The sequence below is a fragment of the Oryctolagus cuniculus genome, chromosome 17 (genome assembly GCF_051225735.1).
Source record: "Oryctolagus cuniculus isolate XC-2025 breed Fujian yellow rabbit chromosome 17, ASM5122573v1, whole genome shotgun sequence".
NCBI classification, from domain to species: Eukaryota; Metazoa; Chordata; class Mammalia; order Lagomorpha; family Leporidae; genus Oryctolagus; species Oryctolagus cuniculus.
In genome coordinates, this window is record NC_142883.1 from 2,602,776 (window position 1) to 2,621,089 (window position 18,314).

Here is an 18,314-nt window from a genome sequence, read left to right on the forward strand (position 1 = left end):
CCCACAGGTCCCCACAAACTGGCAGAGGCACCCCCACAGGTCCCCTCACCGTGGCAGGGCCACCCCAGGACCCCACACCCTGGCAGGGCCACCCCCACAGGACCCCACACACTGGCAGGGCCCCCCAGGTCCCCACACCCTGGCAGGGCCACCCCCACAGGACCCCACACACTGGCAGGGCCCCCCAGGTCCCCACACCCTGGCAGGGCCCCCCAGGACCCCACACCCTGGCAGGGCCCCCAGGACCCTATACCCTGGCAGGGTCCCCCCAGGACCCCACACCCTGGCAGGGCCCCCCCAGGTCCCCACACCCTGGCAGGGCCACCCCCCCAGGACCCCACACCCTGGCAGGGCCCCCCAGGTCCCCACACTGTGGCAGGCAGGGCCCCCAGGTCCCCACATTGTGGCAGGCAGGGCCCCCAAGTCCCCACACCGTGGCAGGCAGGGCACACCGCCCTCCCCCACCACCAATGGGCTCCACCACGTCTGAGCGGGAGCCGGAACAAAGCGCCGTTAGGAAGGTAAACCCCAGCAGACGGAGCGTCAGCGTCGCAGGTTCTGGCGAGACTCGGCTGTGGCCCCCTCTCTCCTGAACCATCAGCATCGCGTTCCGCCCCATTTGCATAGATAATTGAGAGTTAACGGGTGCTTCCCCCGAACCGGGCCTGGCAGACAACAGGACAAGCCCAGCCCGGCCAAGGGGGAGGCAGAGGCAGGGCCGGAGAACAAAGCCTGGCGCTTGGAGCCACGGGTAAATATTTGTGGGATTAATTAATTGACTCAGGAGCATCTGCCGGGTGCCAGCCCCCGGGCTGCGGAGGGGGGACTCGGGCGCCCCGGGCGGTCGGGGTGCAGCGGGGCGCCGGCTGTAGACCTGCTCAGCTCCCCGGCTGGGCTGGGCACCGCCTCCTGCTGGGGGAGGGTGCAGGAAAGAGCCAGGGCGGGGGGTGTGGAAGGCAGGAGACCAGACCGGGGCTGCCGTCCCCCGACAAGCTCCAGAGCCCTGCTCTGTTCCTCGGGTCGTAGGGGCGACCACCCAGACCCCAGGCCCGATCCTGCTCCCCCCCTCCCCAGGACACGCCTCGCTCTGTACTTGAGCTTCCGACCAAGGAGGGGGAAGAATGGCCTGAACCTCCCACTCCGTCTCTGCCTTCCGAGGAGGCCGGGGGCGGAAGGGGCCGAGGCTGCTCCGGCGTCTGAGGTCGGTTCTGTGCGGCGCGTTCTTGCGACGGTCACGGCCTCTACGCATCCCAGGAGCCAGAAGCCAATGAGTTCAGCCCCGGGAGGCGACTGCCAGGCCACGCTCTCCCAGCGCAGCCCTGCCGGCGTGCACAGGGGTCTCCTGGGGCCGTCCTGGGAGTGGGAGGAGCAGCCTGCAGCAGGGCCGCCCTCTGTGCCCACACAGCACCGAGGGACAGAAGGACACGCCTCTGGTCTTAGCCTGGGGGATGGAGCAGATAGAAACCAAGTGGCGTAGATAGTTCTGTTCTGTTCCGACGTCCCCAAGAGGAGGCAGGACAAAGCCCTCACTGCTCCTGGTTCATGCCCCAAATATTTGCAGTGGCTGCGGCTGGGCCAGGCACCCACTCCAGGTCTCCTGTGCGGGTGGCAGGAGCCCAGTCACCTGAGCCATCCCACGGCCTCCCAGAGTCTGCAGTGGCAGGAAGCTGGGGTCAGGAGGCAGAGCCAGGAGTAGGACCCAGGATCTCATTTAGGATGTGGGCATCTTGTTTCGAATTTTTTATTTTTATTTATTTGAAAGGCAGAGCGACAGGGAGAGGGAGAGACAGAGAGAGATCTTCCATCTGCTGGTTCACTCCTCAGATGACCGCAGCAGCCGGGGCTAGACCAGGCGGAAGCCAGGAGCCAGGAACTCCCTCGGGGTCTCCCGTGTGGGCGCAGGGGCCCAAGCACTTGGGGCGTCCTGCACTGCTTCCCAGACGCATCAGCAGGAAGCTGGGTGGCGGCAGAGAAGCGGGACGCCAACTGGTGCTGGTGCCCCAGGTGGTGGCTTAGGCCGCTGCCCCTCAGTGCCAGCCCCGGATGTGGGCATCTGAACCACGACAGCCACCCACCCGCCTGTCACGTGGACAGACCCAGCTGGGCGTCTGTGGGGCAGTCAGTGCAAGTTCTGTGCCAGTGTTACGGACCTGAGGATCTCTGGTCTCTCACCATAAAAGAGAGAAGAGGCCAGCGTTGCACTCCAGCCGGGTGTGCGGTGGGTGACGTGGAAGCAGAGGCAGAGAGCACCGTGGGCAGGGTCCCAGAGCACAGGTGGGCAGCGCCGTGGGGCAGGGTCCCCGAGCACAGGCGGGCAGCGCCGTGGGGCAGGGTCCCTGAGCACAGGCGGGCAGTGCCGTGGGCAGGATCCCCGAGCACAGGTGGGCAGCGCCGTGGGCAGGGTCCCAGGGCCCAGGCGGGCAGCGCCGTGGGGCAGGGTCCCTGAGCACAGGCGGGCAGTGCCGTGGGCAGGATCCCCGAGCACAGGTGGGCAGTGCTGTGGGCAGGGTCCCGGGGCCCAGGTGGGCAGTGCTATGGGCAGGGTCCCAGGGCCCAGGCGGGCAGCGCCGTGGGCAGTGTCCCGGGGCCCAGGCGGGTACCATGGGCAGGGTCCTGGGGCCCAGGTGGGCAGCGCCATGGGGCAGGGTCCCTGAGCACAGGTGGACAGCGCCATGGGGCAGGGTCCCGGGGCCCAGGCGGGCAGCACTGTGGGCAGGGTCCCCAAGTAGTCTGCAGGGTCCCCGAGCCTAGGCAGGCAGTGCCGTGGGCAGGGTCCCGGGGCCCAGGCGGGCAGTGCCGTGGGCAGGGTCCCCGAGCACAGGCAGGCAGTGCCGTGGGCAGGGTCCCGGGGCCCAGGCGGGCAGTGCCGTGGGCAGGGTCCCCGAGCACAGGCAGGCAGTGCCATGGGCAGGGTCCCCGAGCACAGGTGGGCAGTGCTGTGGGCAGGGTCCCGGGGCCCAGGCGGGCAGTGCCGTGGGCAGGGTCCCCGAGCACAGGCGGGCAGTGCTGTGGGCAGGGTCCCGGGGCCCAGGCGGGCAGCGCCGTGGGCAGGGTCCCGGGGCCCAGGCGGGCAGCGCCGTGGGCAGGGTCCCGGGGCCCAGGCGGGCAGCGCCGTGGGCAGGGTCCCGGGGCCCAGGCGGTCAGCGTCGTGGGCAGGGTCCCCGAGCACAAGTGGGCAGCGCCGTGGGCAGAGTCCCCGAGCACAGGCGGGCAGTGCTGTGGGCAGGGTCCCGGGGCCCAGGCGGGCAGCACTGTGGTCAGGGTCCCAGGGCCCAGGCGGGCAGCGCCGCGGGCAGGGTCCCACCACCTGGCTCCCGGAGGGAGCTGCCCAGGGGCTCCTCCTTCGGGGCCCCACTCTCAATAACCAGAGAGGCTGCGGGTAGGCCAGCACCACAGAGGGCTCCAGGGCCAGCAGGGAGCAGGGGTGATGGCCGTGTGGGGAGCCCACGCCCACGCCCATACTGCAGTAGAACAGTGCAAACCACATGAGTCAATTCTAACTTTCCAGTAGGCACATTAAAAATGATTTAAAAGCCCCCCAAATTGGTAGAACTGGTTTTAACAAGTGCCTTATGGAGCCCCATAGATCCCAAACATTGTCATTCTTACCCTGTACAAGTCTTCAGACTCCATCCCGGACACACACAGCGCATCGCCGAGCCACAGCCGCAGGCGGTCCAGGCCGCCCCTCCCCGCGGAACCCCTTTCTCAGAGTTCCCGTTCCTACAGGCGCCCCCCACCCACCCAGTCTGGGCTCCTAAAGAGATGCACAGAGGGGCACGGGGGTCCACGGCAGCAGGTCAGGAGTGAGGGTGGCACAGAGTTGGTGTCTCTCTGCTTCTTACCAAACCACCCCTCCCCGGGGGCAAAAGTGCCCCTTGGGGCAGGGACATCATCAAGCGCTGCCTTTATGTCTTGCGCCACCTGTACCCCGAAACCTCGCACCATGTGGACCCCGAGAACCCTGTCCTCCTGCTGGTAATGGTCCTGCTGCGTCCTCTGTGCCCCCACCGTCTGCTGACCGGTTTGGGGGTGTCAGGGTTGCAGTTTTCGGCCCCGCCGCCGTGCGCCGGCTCAAGCAAGCCTCCCTCCTAAATCACTTCCGGACAGGCAGCGAAGCCGCCACGCTGGCCCCCAGAGAAGACCCCGGGCCGCTCGAGGCGCCGTCGACCACGGAGACCACGCCATTGACTCTCAAAAATACAATTCCAATACAATCAAGAGCCTGGTCTCCCAGTGTGGATTTCCAATTACCCACACTCGGCCAAGTGGCAGCTGCTTCGTTAAAATTCTGTAATTGCCATATAGAATTCCTATAGATTTGCCGTTAATTTTTAACCACCGCCACCTTCTCTTAGAAAGTATAGCAATAATTTGAAAATCTATGGGCGATATTTTTAAGCGGATGGAGACAGCGTAGGGCGAGGGTTAGAGAAAATCCTAATAAATTAAACAGCGGTAGGGGTGGGCCTGGGAAGGCGGTTCTAAGGCTTCCCCCCACCTTGGGTGCAAACATTTCTTCCTAATGGGTGCTGGTGGCAGCCAAGATCGACCAGGGTCTGAGCCCAGCAGATCCCACACCTAAAGGAGAGAGCGGCTGTGTTCCCCGCCCCCACTGGGAGGGAATTCGCAAGCTCAGCTTCCCACATCGTGCTGCTCCCGGGACCCTGGGGAGGTAAAGGCAGCCACCAGCCACTGGGGCATCTCCACCCCCACCGCCACCCCCCAGCGAGTGAACACCCAGGTGCTCAGCAGGGAAATCCGCCCGCCTTTCGGGAGATGCTAACGAGGCGAAGGAGGGGGTTCAGCCCACAGAAGCCTGGCTGCTTAGGCCCAGCTGACAGCCGCCTGCTCCTCTTTGGGGGTCGGGGATGCAGCCCCTGCTCCCGACGCAGAGCGAGTGAGCGTGTCCAGGGCTCCAGAGGGCAGCAGGAGGCTAGCGTGGCTGGGGCATGGCAGGGGTGCTGGGAAAGCAGAGGTAGCCGGCAGCTGCGTCCTGCAGGATGGAGCCTCACGGGTCCCTGTTCTGGCCCAGGAAGACGCCAGCCGGAGCTGTCCCCGGTGCTGACGCGCGCGCTCTTGGAGCGTCCTTCCAGCTCTCCCGCTGCCGGGGGTTCCAACCGTGGCTGTCCACATCAGCCCCCGTGCCCACCCCCAGAAGCGAGCTATTGGCTCCGGGCTGGACGAGTTATCAGGCAGCAGCAGCGATGAGAAATTGGGCCACGGAGCGATTTGAAGGCCCCGGTGTTTGATCTGTCACGGGGCTGGCTCCTTGCAGCTTTGCGGCTCCCGGGTTTGGTGACCTGAGAGAATTAAAGCTGCCTTAAATACGGTGTCTGTTGGCCGTATATTAATCAAGCAGGAATCAAAAGTCATGGCACCCCAGGGAAGTAAGGCAAGGGACAGGCGGCTCCACCTTCCCAGAGCAGCCACCCGGCAGGAGGGCAGGCTGGGCGCCACGAGGGTCCTGCGCGGCTGCCAGCCTCCCCCTGCCCACTGATTCTCAGAGACCTCACGCCTGGGCACAGAGCCGCGTGGGTGCCAGAACACTGCCGGACCCCAGTCTGGAGTAGCTTAGGAGAGAGGAGAGGCCCAGCAGGACCAAGAGGGAGCAGGAGGGTGGGGGCAGCAGGGCCCTGCACCTGCGCCTGCACGAGCCTCCGAGAGCCCGCCAAGGGGGGGCCACTTGCCCTGCTCCTGGCAAGACATCGGGAGCTCTATGGAAGCACCGGGCGTCGCTGCCCGTTTCTCTGTTCAGGGCGCTCTGGCACCGGGCAGCCACTCACACAGCTTCCCCGGCGCGTGCTCAGCTGCCCGGCAGGGCTGATGTCGCCTGGAGCTGCCAGCCTCTCCCCCTCCCGTCCTCGCTGGCTCCCCCTCAAGACCCCCCAGGAGTTCCCACCTGGCGGCTGCCGTCCAGAAGTGCGGGACAGAGTCTGAGGGTTAGCATCCGCGTGTGCGGCTTCGCCGACTGCCACACCCTTCTGAGTCCTGGGCCAGGCTTGGCGCCCCCCAGGCCTGGCTGGAGGAGCTCCCACCGCCACCTTCGGCCTCCCGGCTCCTGTCAGCAGCCTGGCACGGACTCCACGGGGCACCGGGCTCCCCAGGGCCCTGCACTTTGCCAGGGCAGCACAGCCGCTCGGAACCTCTGTGTGCCCCGGGCTCCTGATGAGATTTTAATGAGCTGCTGCTTTGGCTTTAGGGGCACGGAGGGGCAGGGGAAGTGTGTGGTGCCAGCCCCTCTGTGTTCAGCTTCCCGAGGCCTTGCGGCTGGCGTTTCAGCTGGGCTGTAAGTGGACGCGGGGCTGCAAGTGGACGCTTTGTCCCAGCCCTCCAGGCCGGCTCACGGCTCAGGCACCTGACTCCCCCCAGCCCTGGCTCTTCTCTGCGCGCCTGTGCCGCTGTGGCCTCGCCCTCCCCAGCGTGCGGGAAGGGACCTTGGTCTCTCGGCTCAGCGAGATGCTTGTTAGCTGGTGGCCAAGTGGGGGCACAAGTGGTCTAACTGCTGGCTTCACTGGATGAGGCAGGGTGGGGGGAGGCGGACCCTCGCTGCCTCTCCCACCCACTGTGGGTACATCCCCCGGGACCCTGCCCAGGACCCCAGTGGGAGCCGCTGCGCTGGCGCCCCCACAGCTCAGTCTTCCCTTCCACACACCCCGAAGCCCGCAGGCCCCTGTGCCCCGCTCGGTGCCGCCAGGCCGGCTCCTTCCAGCTCCTCCGCTTGAGCGCACAGCTCGCAGGTTCTGCTGGGTGACCGCGGTCCCTCCCGGGAGTCAGGGGCAGGGACAGCGGCTCTGCTCTGGTCCAAGCTCCCCCGTGTCATTCCCGCAAGGCCGGCCCCGCTTGAGTCAAATGAAGATGGAAGAGGCTTGTGGAGGACACAAGGTGACGACTCGGGTGATAAAAACCAGAGTGGGCTCCCCAGAGAGCGGCCGGGGCTCCCTCCGTGGAGCTTCCAAGAACGGAAGGCCAAAGGCAGCTCTTGCCCCCCACCCCGAGGGCTTCTGTGGCTGCCAGCTGCGGTGCAGGGGTGCGCGGTGCGGTCCCAGTTCCCTCGCCGGCTCTACTTCCTGGGGCCTCCCGTGTTCTTCGGGGCTCCGTTCTTCACTGGGCAGGGGAGCCGTGACCCAGAGAGACATGGGATGGCGCTGTTCCGGTCAGAGCCGAGGGCTGCCCTGAGCAGGCTGGTGGAGCAGTGGGCAGTGCGGGGTCTCCTCAGTCCCACGGCCTCTGCCAGCGCCCCAGGAGCCTGAACTGGAGGCTGGAGACGTCCAGGCACTGGGCCTTGGCATGAGCCAAAGGCTGTCACCCGTCATGAATGCACAGGGGACATGGCCCCCCAAGGGTCAGGGCTGGCTCTCTTGGGCCTCTCTGGACTCTTCCCTGGCCATCTGGGGTCTTGGCACACAAGCACCAAGTGGACACGCACAGGCCCGGGTGGGACAGGGGCACCCTGGGGCGGGGGGGGGGGGCGAGGCTCAGGGTGTGTGGGGGGCAAGGACCCGGACACGTGAGCCCTGCGGAAGAGCGTCTCCAGGCCGGTGGTGGCATCCCTCAGCTTCCTGGCAGGGTTCAGCCACCCACTGAGTTCCCAAACCTCTTGAATGAGAAAATAAATGTGGGGGGTGGGGGGAGCTGTGGTGTGGTTAGCAAAGGCCCTGCCCCGCCGGCGATGGTCGCACTAATGGTCTGGTGCTGGGTCTGTCGGGCGGGAGAGCCAAGGGCTAACAGTGAGGCTCCCGCGTGCCACACTCCGAGACCAGCGCGTCTCACTTCCCAGCCCAAACTGTGTCCCGGCGCCCCGCGTGGCCTTGGGCGACTCTGACCCCAAAGGTTCATCACACGGTATACCAGCAGCACGCCTTCCCCACCTCACGCGTGATGGCCGTGACGGCGGAGGGGAGCGGGCCCCACTCAGTCTCGGGAAAGATTCCGGAAGCCCGGGGCACGCATGACGCGGTGCTAACAGTGAGCGATCAATGGTGGCCATGATAACCAGGCTTCTCCCTTCTTCTCCTCTTCACGGGACGCGTGGGCAAACGGTCGGCCCGCGGGGCTGCAGACCACGGAACGCAGACACCGCTTGCCTCTTCCTTCTCTGGCTGCTGTGGCATTCTGGGGCTCCCTGTGCTGCACGGTGGCGCAGCCACAGCCGGCACGGGAGACCAAAGCGCTGTCTCTCCAAGGCTCCGCTCAGCCCAGGCCGCCGCCTCCTTGCCAGGAGCTCACGGCCCATCTGCAGCAGGAGGCTGCAAGCGGCTTCCCAAGGCTGCCGCCGCGGAGGCCTCTCCCCGCGAGCCCTGCGGTGGAAGGAACATCACAGCGCTGGCTGGCGCTGGCTGTTGTCAGATGCTCCTTTTGCTGTGTGCCGAGCTCTCGCGCCTTCTACGGGAGAGGAGAAGGGAGAAGTCCTGGGGGCTCATTTAAAATAAATAAGGCTGGCAACGGCGCCGAGTGGAAAAAGCCAGGGCGCCCGGCACCCACAGCCCCCGCTCCGAGAGGGCTTCTCTGGTGCCCGGGGCCCCAGGGGAGAGGCACCTGCAGGAGAGAGATGTGCTTGTAGCTGCAGCCCCGCGCCGCCTGGCTCTGCCCTTGGCTTTCTACCTCTCTGTATTTATTATGTTTAATTTTGCCGGGACATGGTTGTAAGTGAGACGGATGGACCAGAGTGTGGCCGGCAAGCGCCTCTTAATTAAACAGATAAATAAACTTCCTTTGCACGCCGGGCTTCGCTTCGGCTGCAGTCTCTCTCCCCTGGGGCCCCCGGGGGCCGTGCCGGTGGGTGGGAGCCCCCTGCTGAGCTGGAAGGTGGGTGCCAGCCACCCAAGCTGGGCCTGGCTTCCCCTCTGCGGATCCGAGGACTCTGGGGCAGAGGGGTGGGGTGGGGGCGGAAGGGGAGCCCCGGCGAGTGTGAGCCGGCCCCCTGCTGGATGCCTCCCGGGGCCGCGGGGGCCCGCTCAGTGCCCTGCCCAGCTCCCCTTGTCTTGACCGGGGCCCCTCTGCCACATTTTTTCCCTTCTGGGGGAGCACACCTGCCACGGCCCAGCAGAAGCTCCTGACGCCCGAGACCAGCAAGTTGCCACCTCCGGGAACCTCAGGGATCTTAAAGGAGAGCTGAGAAGCCCCCCATCCACCGCCCATGTCCGCCGCAGGAGCCAGGGTGCAGCCCGGAGCCCGGAGCCTTCCCCCACACTAGCCCTGTCCTCCCCCAGCTGCCAAATCAGGACACGTGTAACCCTGGGAAATCACTCTGCTCGGTTTGCATAAGAGAGGTCTCCTGGAGCACCCCCAGCCCCGAGCCGTCCCCAGCCTGGCCCTCTGTGCCTCCCTGCCGCCCGGTGCTCATGCCCAGGCCTGTGCCAAGTACCCCGGCGTCGGCAGGAAGGTCTGGCTCTGCAGAAAGCCCGGGGAGCACAGTGTGTGAGCAGCCACGGCTTGGCGTGGCCGAGCCCAGCTGTAACCAGAGACGGTGAGCTCACCCCTGTCCAGACACCTCTGCCAAGCTCTGCGCTGGTCTCCCGAGCAGGGGGAGCCTGCGTCCCCAGGGGCGCTCGGAAGGCGGGGGGCGGGACGAGGAGCTCAAGCCCTGCCCGGCCTCCCCCCCAGGCACTCCAGCCTCCCTCCTGCTGGGACCCCCGAGTTACAGCCATGGGATCCCCTAGTGAGTGGGAGGAGTAGCAGAACCCCTGTGTTGGGGATGTGGCCTTCTGGAGGGTCTGCACCCGCTGAACTCCTGGGCAGGGAGAATCCTGCCGACCCATTTCACAGAGGACACACCCAACGCACGGAGCGCCCCTGGCCAGGTGATGTGGGCTGAGCAAAGTTGGAGGGCCCAGGCCGGTCCCGAGAGGCAGGAGGCAGTGTCTGGGGCGGGGCGGGGGGGGGGGCACCGCCAGGGCCAGAAGGAGCTGGGAGAGCGCCACGCCTTGGGACCCTGGGACCTCTGGCGGGGCCTCTCTCGCCGGGTATTTATAGTGGCGCCCAGGAGCGCAGAAATAATTACAGCTCCCATTGCTGCCTCCCTAACAAGGCCCTTCTCAGATTCAGGGCGAACGGGATATTTTTTTCCTTGGTGCTTTTTTTAAGTGGTGAATCTTCGCACTGGATTGACAGCTCTTCTCGGCTCACAGCCTCCTTCCGCCCCGGGGAGCGGGGGCAGCGAGGTGCCAGGGCGGGCTTCCCCACCGGCTGCTCAGGGACACCGGCCCTGGTCCGGGAGGGCGGCACGGGGCCTGAAGAACTCTGCACCCCGCGGTCTCGGCGCAGAGGCCGGAGGCCCCAGGGACCAGCAGGGCCCCTGCGGCGAGGCCCGCACGGCAGAAGGAGGTCGGACCACCGAGCTGCTGGCCCGCATTGGCGGTCACAGGCTTAGGGACGTCACGGGAGGCAGCGGGCACACGGCCCGTCCTGAGAGACGAGGCAGACACCGTGATGTTCCCGTCCTTTTCCTGGACGTCAGCACTGGGCTTCCTCGGGAACCTGGGTGTGAGGAGCCGGCTGATGGAGGCAGGTGTCTGGACATGCCCGGGGCTCACTCTGGAGGCGAGGCTGGCAGGCAGGTGGCTGGGCTGGGCGGCCTGGGGACAGGCGAGCAAGTGCCCAGCTGCAGAAAGGATGCTGGGGGGGGCGTGAGCCCCCACCCTGGCTGTTTCTCTGGAGTCCGTAGGAGACGCCTGCACTGGCCGCGCCCACTTCTGGGCTCTCCCAGCCCTGGGCTCTGCGGTGCTCGGCGGATAGGGCTGGACCCTGCGCTGGCTCCGGGGCAGAGAGCGTGACTTCCACAGTGCCAGCAGCTGGTGGCGCCTGCACACGGTGGGTTCTCAATGAGGGGACACAGGACGGGGCCTTGGAAAGTGGCTTGCGTCACGCTCTGTTTAGGACACACACTAGGCGGCCCTCTGTCTCACGGCAGGATGCTTGGTAACCAAGGCGAGCGAATGAGAGAAGGAAGCCCTAGGCGGGGCAGACGGTGCACAAGAAGGCAGGGACTTGGGGCGGGAGAGGTGGCCAGGCAGCAGAGCCCCAGTGGACGGTCCCATTGCCGATGCTGCCCACGGCTCGTGCTCTGGCCCTGATGGGCCAGGCCTTGGCTCTGGGCCACCCCACTACCCTCCCAGGCTGGGACGCCAAGGTACTAACCTGTCACTGCCCGAAGGCTGGGAGTGGCTTTGGCAAGTCCACAGCCATGACTGGCGCTCTTGGAGTCAGCACCAGAGAAAGGCCAGGCCAAGCCAGACCACCTACGTGCCATGGGGGCCAGCTATCCCCTCCAGCCTCTCCCTCGACCTCGTCCGTGGGGGCCAGCTCTCCCCTCCAGCCTCTCCCTCGACCTCGTCCATGGGGGCCAGCTCTTCCCTCCAGCCTCTCCCTCGACCTCGTCCATGGGGCCGGCTCTCCCCTCCAGCCTCTCCCTTGACCCCTCCAGCCTCTCCCTTGACCCCTCCAGCCTCTCCCTCGACCTCGTCCATGGGGGCCGGCTCTTCCCTCCAGCCTCTCCCTCGACCCCCGTCCATGGGGGCCGGCTCTCCCCTCCAGCCTCTCCCTCGACCCCCGTCCATGGGGGCCGGCTCTCCCCTCTAGCCTCTCCCTCGACCTCGTCCATGGGGGCCAGCTCTCCCCTCCAGCCTCTCCCTCGACCCCCGTCCATGGGGGCCGGCTCTCCCCTCTAGCCTCTCCCTCGACCTCGTCCATGGGGGCCAGCTCTCCCCTCCAGCCTCTCCCTCGACCCCCGTCCATGGGGGCCGGCTCTCCCCTCCAGCCTCTCCCTTGACCCCCATCCCTTCCCATCTGCCTCCCTCTCCGACTTTGTGCCCCGTGCTTCTAAGAGGAAGGCGAATCGGAGGCTGGGGTTTTGTTGAAGGGACAGGGAGTGCCCGAGAGAGGGCCATCCAGGGGGCCGCGCCCCGCCTCGCTCCAGTGCTGCTTCTCAAACTCTGCTTGGGAGGACACCCTCGACCCCTCCCTGGCCTTCCTTCCACCTCTTCCTCGTTGGCCCTCGTGGGACATGATCTGCAGCAGGTGCAACAAGGATCCAACCGACAGAGCCCAGAGCCGACAGTGGCTTTCCCGAGATCACACAGCAAGTGAGGGGCCCCCACGCACTGCAGGCCCAGCAGTTGGGCCTCTACCTGCCTCCTTCCGGAGTGTGTGGGGGGCGAGGTGGGGGGGGGGTCCCGTGCACCTTTGGGTGGGCGGGGTGAATCCAGAACTGGTCCTGGGGATCTGGGACTTGCCCCCTTCCTGAGGGAAGAGTGTGTGAGTGGAGTACCCCCTGGTGGTGCCCTCGCTGGCAGCCAAGCTCACCTGTGGCTCGTCCTGGTAAACCGGGCTTAACCAGGGGCATTGGCCAGTGTGAACATGGAGCGGGCTGGCGCGAGCGTGTGTGGCTGAGGCGGCTGCCGGTGCAGGCACCTGCGTCAGAGCAGTCGGCCAGCGGCACTGCCAGGACCTCTGCGGAGCGCCGCCCGGGGTGGGGTGGGGGCACCTGCGCACTCCTGCCCCGCTGGACCGTGCACACCAGCTCCCCTGGGTTTGGGGGCGCCCGGCGGAGGAGGCGTGTGGACAGTGCCCCTCGCCGCCTGCCGGCGCATCGAGTATTCACGAGACCCGGCGCCTGCGGCCCGCTGCTGGGGTGGCTGATGGGTTTGGGGACGGACTGCTGGGGGCTCCCACGCTGGGCAGCCCCAGAGCCTCCCCCCTCCCCAGGCGGGAAGCCTCTGCGTAGATGCCTTCATTACATCACCGACATCCCCGCCACTGAGCCGGCCTCCCCTAGGAGAGCGCTTCTCGGATCGCCCAGCAGGACCAGGCGCCTTCCGGTCCGGCGGGCCGCAGAGCCGGCAGGGCCACTCCTCCTCCCTCTGCGCAGCGGCCGGAGGACGGCGCAGGGGCGCAGGGGGCCCCCGGACCCCGACGCCAGGAGGGCCGGCGGGCGAGGGGTTAAGTGCGGGATCAGCCGCGGTGCGGTCCTTCCGGGCTCTCTCCCTGCGCGCGCGGCTGTTTGATGTTGGAGTACGCCAGGGACTCCCCCTCCCGCCGCCACACACACGCGCGCACACGCGCGCACTCACACCCGCACACGCACACGCGCCACTCTTTGCAGACAGGGCTCCGCTGCCTCCAAAGTGACGGAGTCCCCCTCGCTCCCGCTCGCCCCCTCTCGCGCACACCTTCGCCCCGGCCCCGCGCTCGCGCGCCCTCCCGTCTCCCCGCCCGGCAGAGGCGCGCCGCGCTCCTGTCCATGCCTCCCTCTTAAAGAGCGCCGCGAGGGGGAGGGGAGGCCCTGAGGAGGAAGAGGAGGAGGAGGAGGAGAGAGACCGGGAGGGCGCCCGGGAGGCAGGGCGCGCGCACACACCGAGGAACGCAGCGAGCGCAGAGCCGCCGCCGGCCGCCGGGCGCCCCCCTGCCGCCCCATGCTGTGCTCCATGGCGAACGCGGGCTGCCTCCTGCTGTCCAACTCCGGCAGCATGCTCCCGCACTCTGTGCCCTGCCCGCCTGCCTTCCTCTACCTCCAACAGGTAAGGCCCCCGGCCCCCCGGCCCGACGCACGTGCGCCCCGCGCCGCCGCCCACGCCCCGCACTTGGCCGCCTCCGCGCCGGCGCTGGCCCCGCTGCACTCCCCGCGTCATGGCGCCGAGCTGGGGTGGGGGTGGCCGCGCACGGTGCCGAGTGGGGGGCCGGAGTTTGGGCCTTGGTTCGCAACTTTTCCAAAGGCGCGGGAGGGGGCGGCGGGCGGAGTCTCCGGGGAAGCCCGAGGGGAGGGGAGGGGGCGGGGGTTCTCCGCGCCCAGGTCACTTTGGGGAACTTCGCCCAAGGCCTGCGAGGGATGCTGGGCGGGGGAGCCGGGCCCCCTCCCCTGCCGCGCCGGGGGGGGGGGGGGGGGCACGCGGAGCTCTGCAGAGCGCCGCCCGCCGGCTGGGGCTGGCCGGGGAGGGCCCGAAGCTGCGCCCCGGAGGGGGGCTGGGAGGCCGGTGGTTTGCAGGGATCCGAGCGACTCTGGGCCCCCGCTCCCCGGGAGGCCCCCTGGGGAGGTGCACACAGCGCCTCGGCAGCCGCCTGCAGGCGCAACCAGGAGTCCTGATCCCACCAGTGCGGAATCCGGGAGGTCCCAGGCCTGCACTGGGGACACAGAGGGACTCCCTCGCCTCCCCTAGGCCCCTCGGCCTCTTGCGGCTCCTGGCACCAGCTTGGCTGGAGCCGGCCTGGGGCTGCAGTACCCTGGCCTGACCCACCCTGGCGGCCCAAACCTCCCGGGCTGCCCTTCCGCCCAGCGTCCACCCCCACCCCCACCCCCGCCGAGGTGGCAGCTGCCTCCCTCACCCTCTGCCCGGGCCTGCAGGGGTGGGGGCAGCTGCTGGGGCTGCCGTCTGGCTTCTCCCCGGCCGTGCCTGGGCCCTAGGGAGGGCTCCCCTGGCACCCACCCAGCCCTGTGGGTTGGGCGTGGAGTTGGGAGGTGGTACGTACGTCCAGGCGGGCTGTTGGGGACCCCTGTGCCCTGTGCACACGCAGAGGGGAGAGTGAAGTGTGTGCGATTTTGGAGGCAGTGAGGGGCTGCGTGGGCCTGGACTGCTCCGGGTGACCACGGGAGGCGCAGTGGGCACAGCAGAGCTCGGCACTGGGCCGGGACAGCCGGACCCCTGTAGACACGGCAGCAGCTGCACGGGAGGGGGCCGCGGGCTGCGAGGGGGCCGGGAGCGCTCGGCCCTCGAGTTCACCTTTCTAGGACCACCTGTGACGTCTGGGGACTCTTGGGCACAGCCCAGGAGCCACTGGGACCCCCAGGCCCTCAGGTGGGGAGTTGTGCAAGCCCAGGCCGCATCCAGCCCCCCCCATTCCCGGTCATCCTTGGGTCGCAGGCACTGGGAGTGGACGCTGGGAGTGGACCTCGGGGCTCAGCTTCCCCACTGCACCTGCACCTGATGTCCCTTGAACACGGGAGGCACTTGGGGAATCTGGATTTCTAACAAGCCCTGGGTGAGACCCCCTGGGGGGCAGGGATCTCCCCCACGCCCCAGGCAGCCGCATCCTGGGGAGGGGGAAGAAGGCTGCAGGTGCCACAGGCGCCAGGGGGGACCCAGAGGGAGAGCCGGGGCGGGGGCTGATCCACAGCTGACAGTCGGGTGGCCTCAGGCAGGCCCGCTCCACCACTCTCAGCCTCTTCCTGGGAGACGTGGTCCCTACGGGCAGAAGGCCGGGGCCAGGTGCAGGAGTAGGGGTGAGCCCCCAGAAAGACGGCAGCTTGGCATTGGCGCCGCCTGGATGCCGTCGGAGCGGTGCACACGGTCACGGCCGAGGCAGGTGGGCAGACACTGGTGTCCCCCGGGCTGGCGAGCGCCTCCCTGATGGGTTGCGTTGGGAGCTGATGTCGGGGGCAGCAGGCAGGCAACAGCACTTGGAATAAGTGGGGTCGTCCGGCACGGGCGTGTGCCGTGGGCAGAATGGTCCTGGCCCTCGCAGCAGGATCTGAAGCGCCCTGTTCCTGCAGGGGTGGCAGGGGCCAGAGAAAGCTCTAGAATGCAGCCATTTGCTGGCTACGGTGGGTGCGTGATTCTGCGGCAGCACACACACAGCGCTGGTGGCCTGGGGCCAGTTTGGGACCCAGCGTGTCCCAAGCCAGCTTTGGAGCCAGCGTCCTGGGGTCCCCGTGAGGGGAGGAGCGGGGGCCGCACTGGCCAGGCCTCTGGGACCCGAGCCTCTCCCCCAGCCTCCCACGCGGGGCTGCGGTTGCCTGCGCAGGCGAGAGCTGGTGCCGCACGCAGGCTGTGTGCTCCATCGAGACAGCACGTTTGATAATGGGAGCGGGAGCAGAAGACGTGAAATCAAGCAAGACAAGAGGCGTCGTTCGGGGCGCGTTAAGATGCGCCATTTAAACAGGCAAGTCTTCGAAACCTGTAGTCCTCCGAGCTGGCAATTGGAAAGACTCAGCCAGCGGGATCCCGTGCCGTGGGCGCCTGCTCGGCCCCTCCGGCCGCCGCGGGCTGGGCCGCGGGTCCCACCACCCTGCAGTTCCTTGGAGGTGCAGACGCCGTGCACGTGCGCGTACACACACACACACACACACACACCCCGTCTCCCCTCGGCTCCTCTCCCTGCAGGCTGCCGAGGGACATCCGACTGTGGTTTGGGTTCTGGCGTTTGGTGAGGGATCCTGGGAGGGTTCCGGGGCCTCGCTCACTCTGCACCCACCAGGGCCAGGCCTGGGCTCTCCCGCCTGCCCAGCCCCCTGCCAGGAGACCCCTGCTCCCTGTGGTCACCTTAGCTCCCTGCGGGGCAGCCCGGAGCCCTGGTCTCCCCAACCCCATACGCACCCGACCCCTCCTGGGAGCTGAAGCCTGTGTTGGTGCATTGCAGCCGGTAGGGCCAGGGCTGGACCTCCCCCTAGACTCCCAGGCACCGACAGGCTGCCCCCCCAAGGCCCCAGAGCAAGTTCTAGCGGGAGGGAGGGGAGACCCCCCCCCCAGCTCTCCAGTCGGGATTCTGTCACAGTGGCTACTTTCTGCCTAGGCTGCAGTGCCCTGTGAAAGAGAATCCTGTGGCCTTGCTCCTGGCTCACTCGGGGCAGGGGGACGGCAGTGCCTTCAGGGGTGCAGGAGGGGACGCTCACCCTGCAGGGGAAGGGGGCGTGCCGTGAGTTCTGTCGATTTTTGCCGCCGTTTTGGGCCGGATGGAGGTGAACCGCAGGCGGTGGCCTCAGCAAACCCGTCTGAGCGCCCCCATCGTCACACGGGGTCTCCCCGCCACGTGCGGTCCCCTCGGCTCTGCAGCCCAGCATCCTGGGCCGTTAGGTTCTCGCTGTGCCTTGAGGGGTGTGAGGAAGCTGTCTTGGTAACACCGCTCTCTCCGTGGGGGTGCCACGGCGCTCTCGCAGCCGCCCACTCAGCGGTCCTGGCTGCAGCCCACGGGACACTGCTCTGTCGCTGCACCCTGGGCTCCGGCCCCGTCCCCTCGTGCTGGCGCGTCACTGCGCTGTCGAGGGCCTGTCCGCCAGCCAGAGCCACATCCCAAAAGCCAGACCCGCAGCCGAGGGCCGGCGAAGCTCTTCCCCAGGTGACTGCGCCGGCGCCCTGGGCCCTGGCTCCCTGGAGCCACTCCTTAGGGAACACGGGGTGGCCTTGTGTCTTGGCCGCCCTGAGCAGGGAGATGCCCGTCCACACCGCAGGGCCGCTGGGTGAGTGAGGTCACCCGGTTCTCTCCCTGGCGGCTCTCGTCCCGGAAGCTGCAGGGAGCCAGTCCCAGGCGTGCATGCGCACACTTGCTGTTGGGGAAACCGAGGCACGGAGCTGTTAGGTAACATCCTGACTAAGCCCGGAAGCCGCTCGGGACCGAGCCTGGCTCTGAGCCCAGGCAGCCAGGCCCCAGGCCTCTGCCCGAGCCTGCCTCCCACTCTGGTGGCCGACTGCAAGTCAGGAAATGCCGCTGTCCCCCCCCCCCCCATACACACACACAGCAGCCGAGCGCTGGTCGTAGGCCAGAGCCATTTCCTGTAGACCTTTGGCCTCGGTCTCCCCAGACCCCGAGCCCCAGCAGGGTTCAGGAGACACCTCTGGGGTTGGCGGATGTGTGCGGGTGACCTCTTATTCCATGGGGGGACCAGGGACGGAGAGACACGTGGGAGGCGGGGCTACAGGGCCAGGGGTGCCTCCCAGGAGAGAGCTCAAGCCCTGGGCATGATGGGGGGCTGCCCGGCCGAGGAGCCCGGAGCGCGGGGCTCAGACCCCACGGGCCCGAGGGCTGCGTGGGGCAGAGCGGCCTCAAACCTCCGTCCCCCTGCGGCGTGTCTGCCCAGCGATGGGAGCAGGCTCTGCTGGGGCCTATCCCAGTGTGGACGGGTGCCTGGTGCATGTCCCGGGGGTCGGAGAGGGCCCAGGCGGGGGCCTCAGCCTACAGAGCCGCGGGGTTCCGGCTGGGCAGGCCGAGGTGTCAGTCGCACTCCTGTGTGGGGCGTCTGGAAACCCTCGCCCCCCAACACCTGCCCACCCGAGCCGGTGGATCTGGGAGGGGGCCACCAGCCTGGCGTGGCCACGACACAGGAGGCCCGTCCTGACCTGTCCTGCGTGGCAGGGCCTAGGTCCTCCCTGGCCGGCCATCTAGGGGGTCACCAGAGGGCAGGGGGGTGCTGCAGCCCGTCCTCTCCCCCTGCCCACCGCTGAGCCGCATGCCGCAGGAACTCACGGCCACTGTCCTTGGCCGAGGGGAGGACCAGCCCCATGGCCCTCTGGCATCTGTCCTGCCATCCTTGGGACAGCACCCTCAGGGTGGCTCCAAGCAGAGTAGGGGGCAGGGGATACAGGAGAGCAGCAGGCTGCCCTGACATT

The 18,314-nt window shown here is 67.8% G+C and overlaps 1 protein-coding gene across 14 annotated transcripts in view; it reads left to right on the plus strand.

Annotated features, from left to right (window-relative positions):
• The window catches only part of RBFOX3 (RNA binding fox-1 homolog 3), a 321,834-nt gene that overhangs the window by 243,250 nt on the left and 60,270 nt on the right, over positions 1-18,314 (plus strand). The window contains exon 1 of one of the 14 annotated variants that reach the window (XM_089316669.1): positions 13,090-13,517. The exons of the other annotated variants lie outside the window; for them this stretch is intronic. Coding sequence (XP_089172795.1) covers positions 13,413-13,517 — 105 coding nt within the window. The 5' untranslated portion in view covers positions 13,090-13,412. Of the gene's footprint in view, positions 1-13,089; positions 13,518-18,314 lie in introns of those variants that run through there. 14 annotated transcript variants of the gene reach the window in all.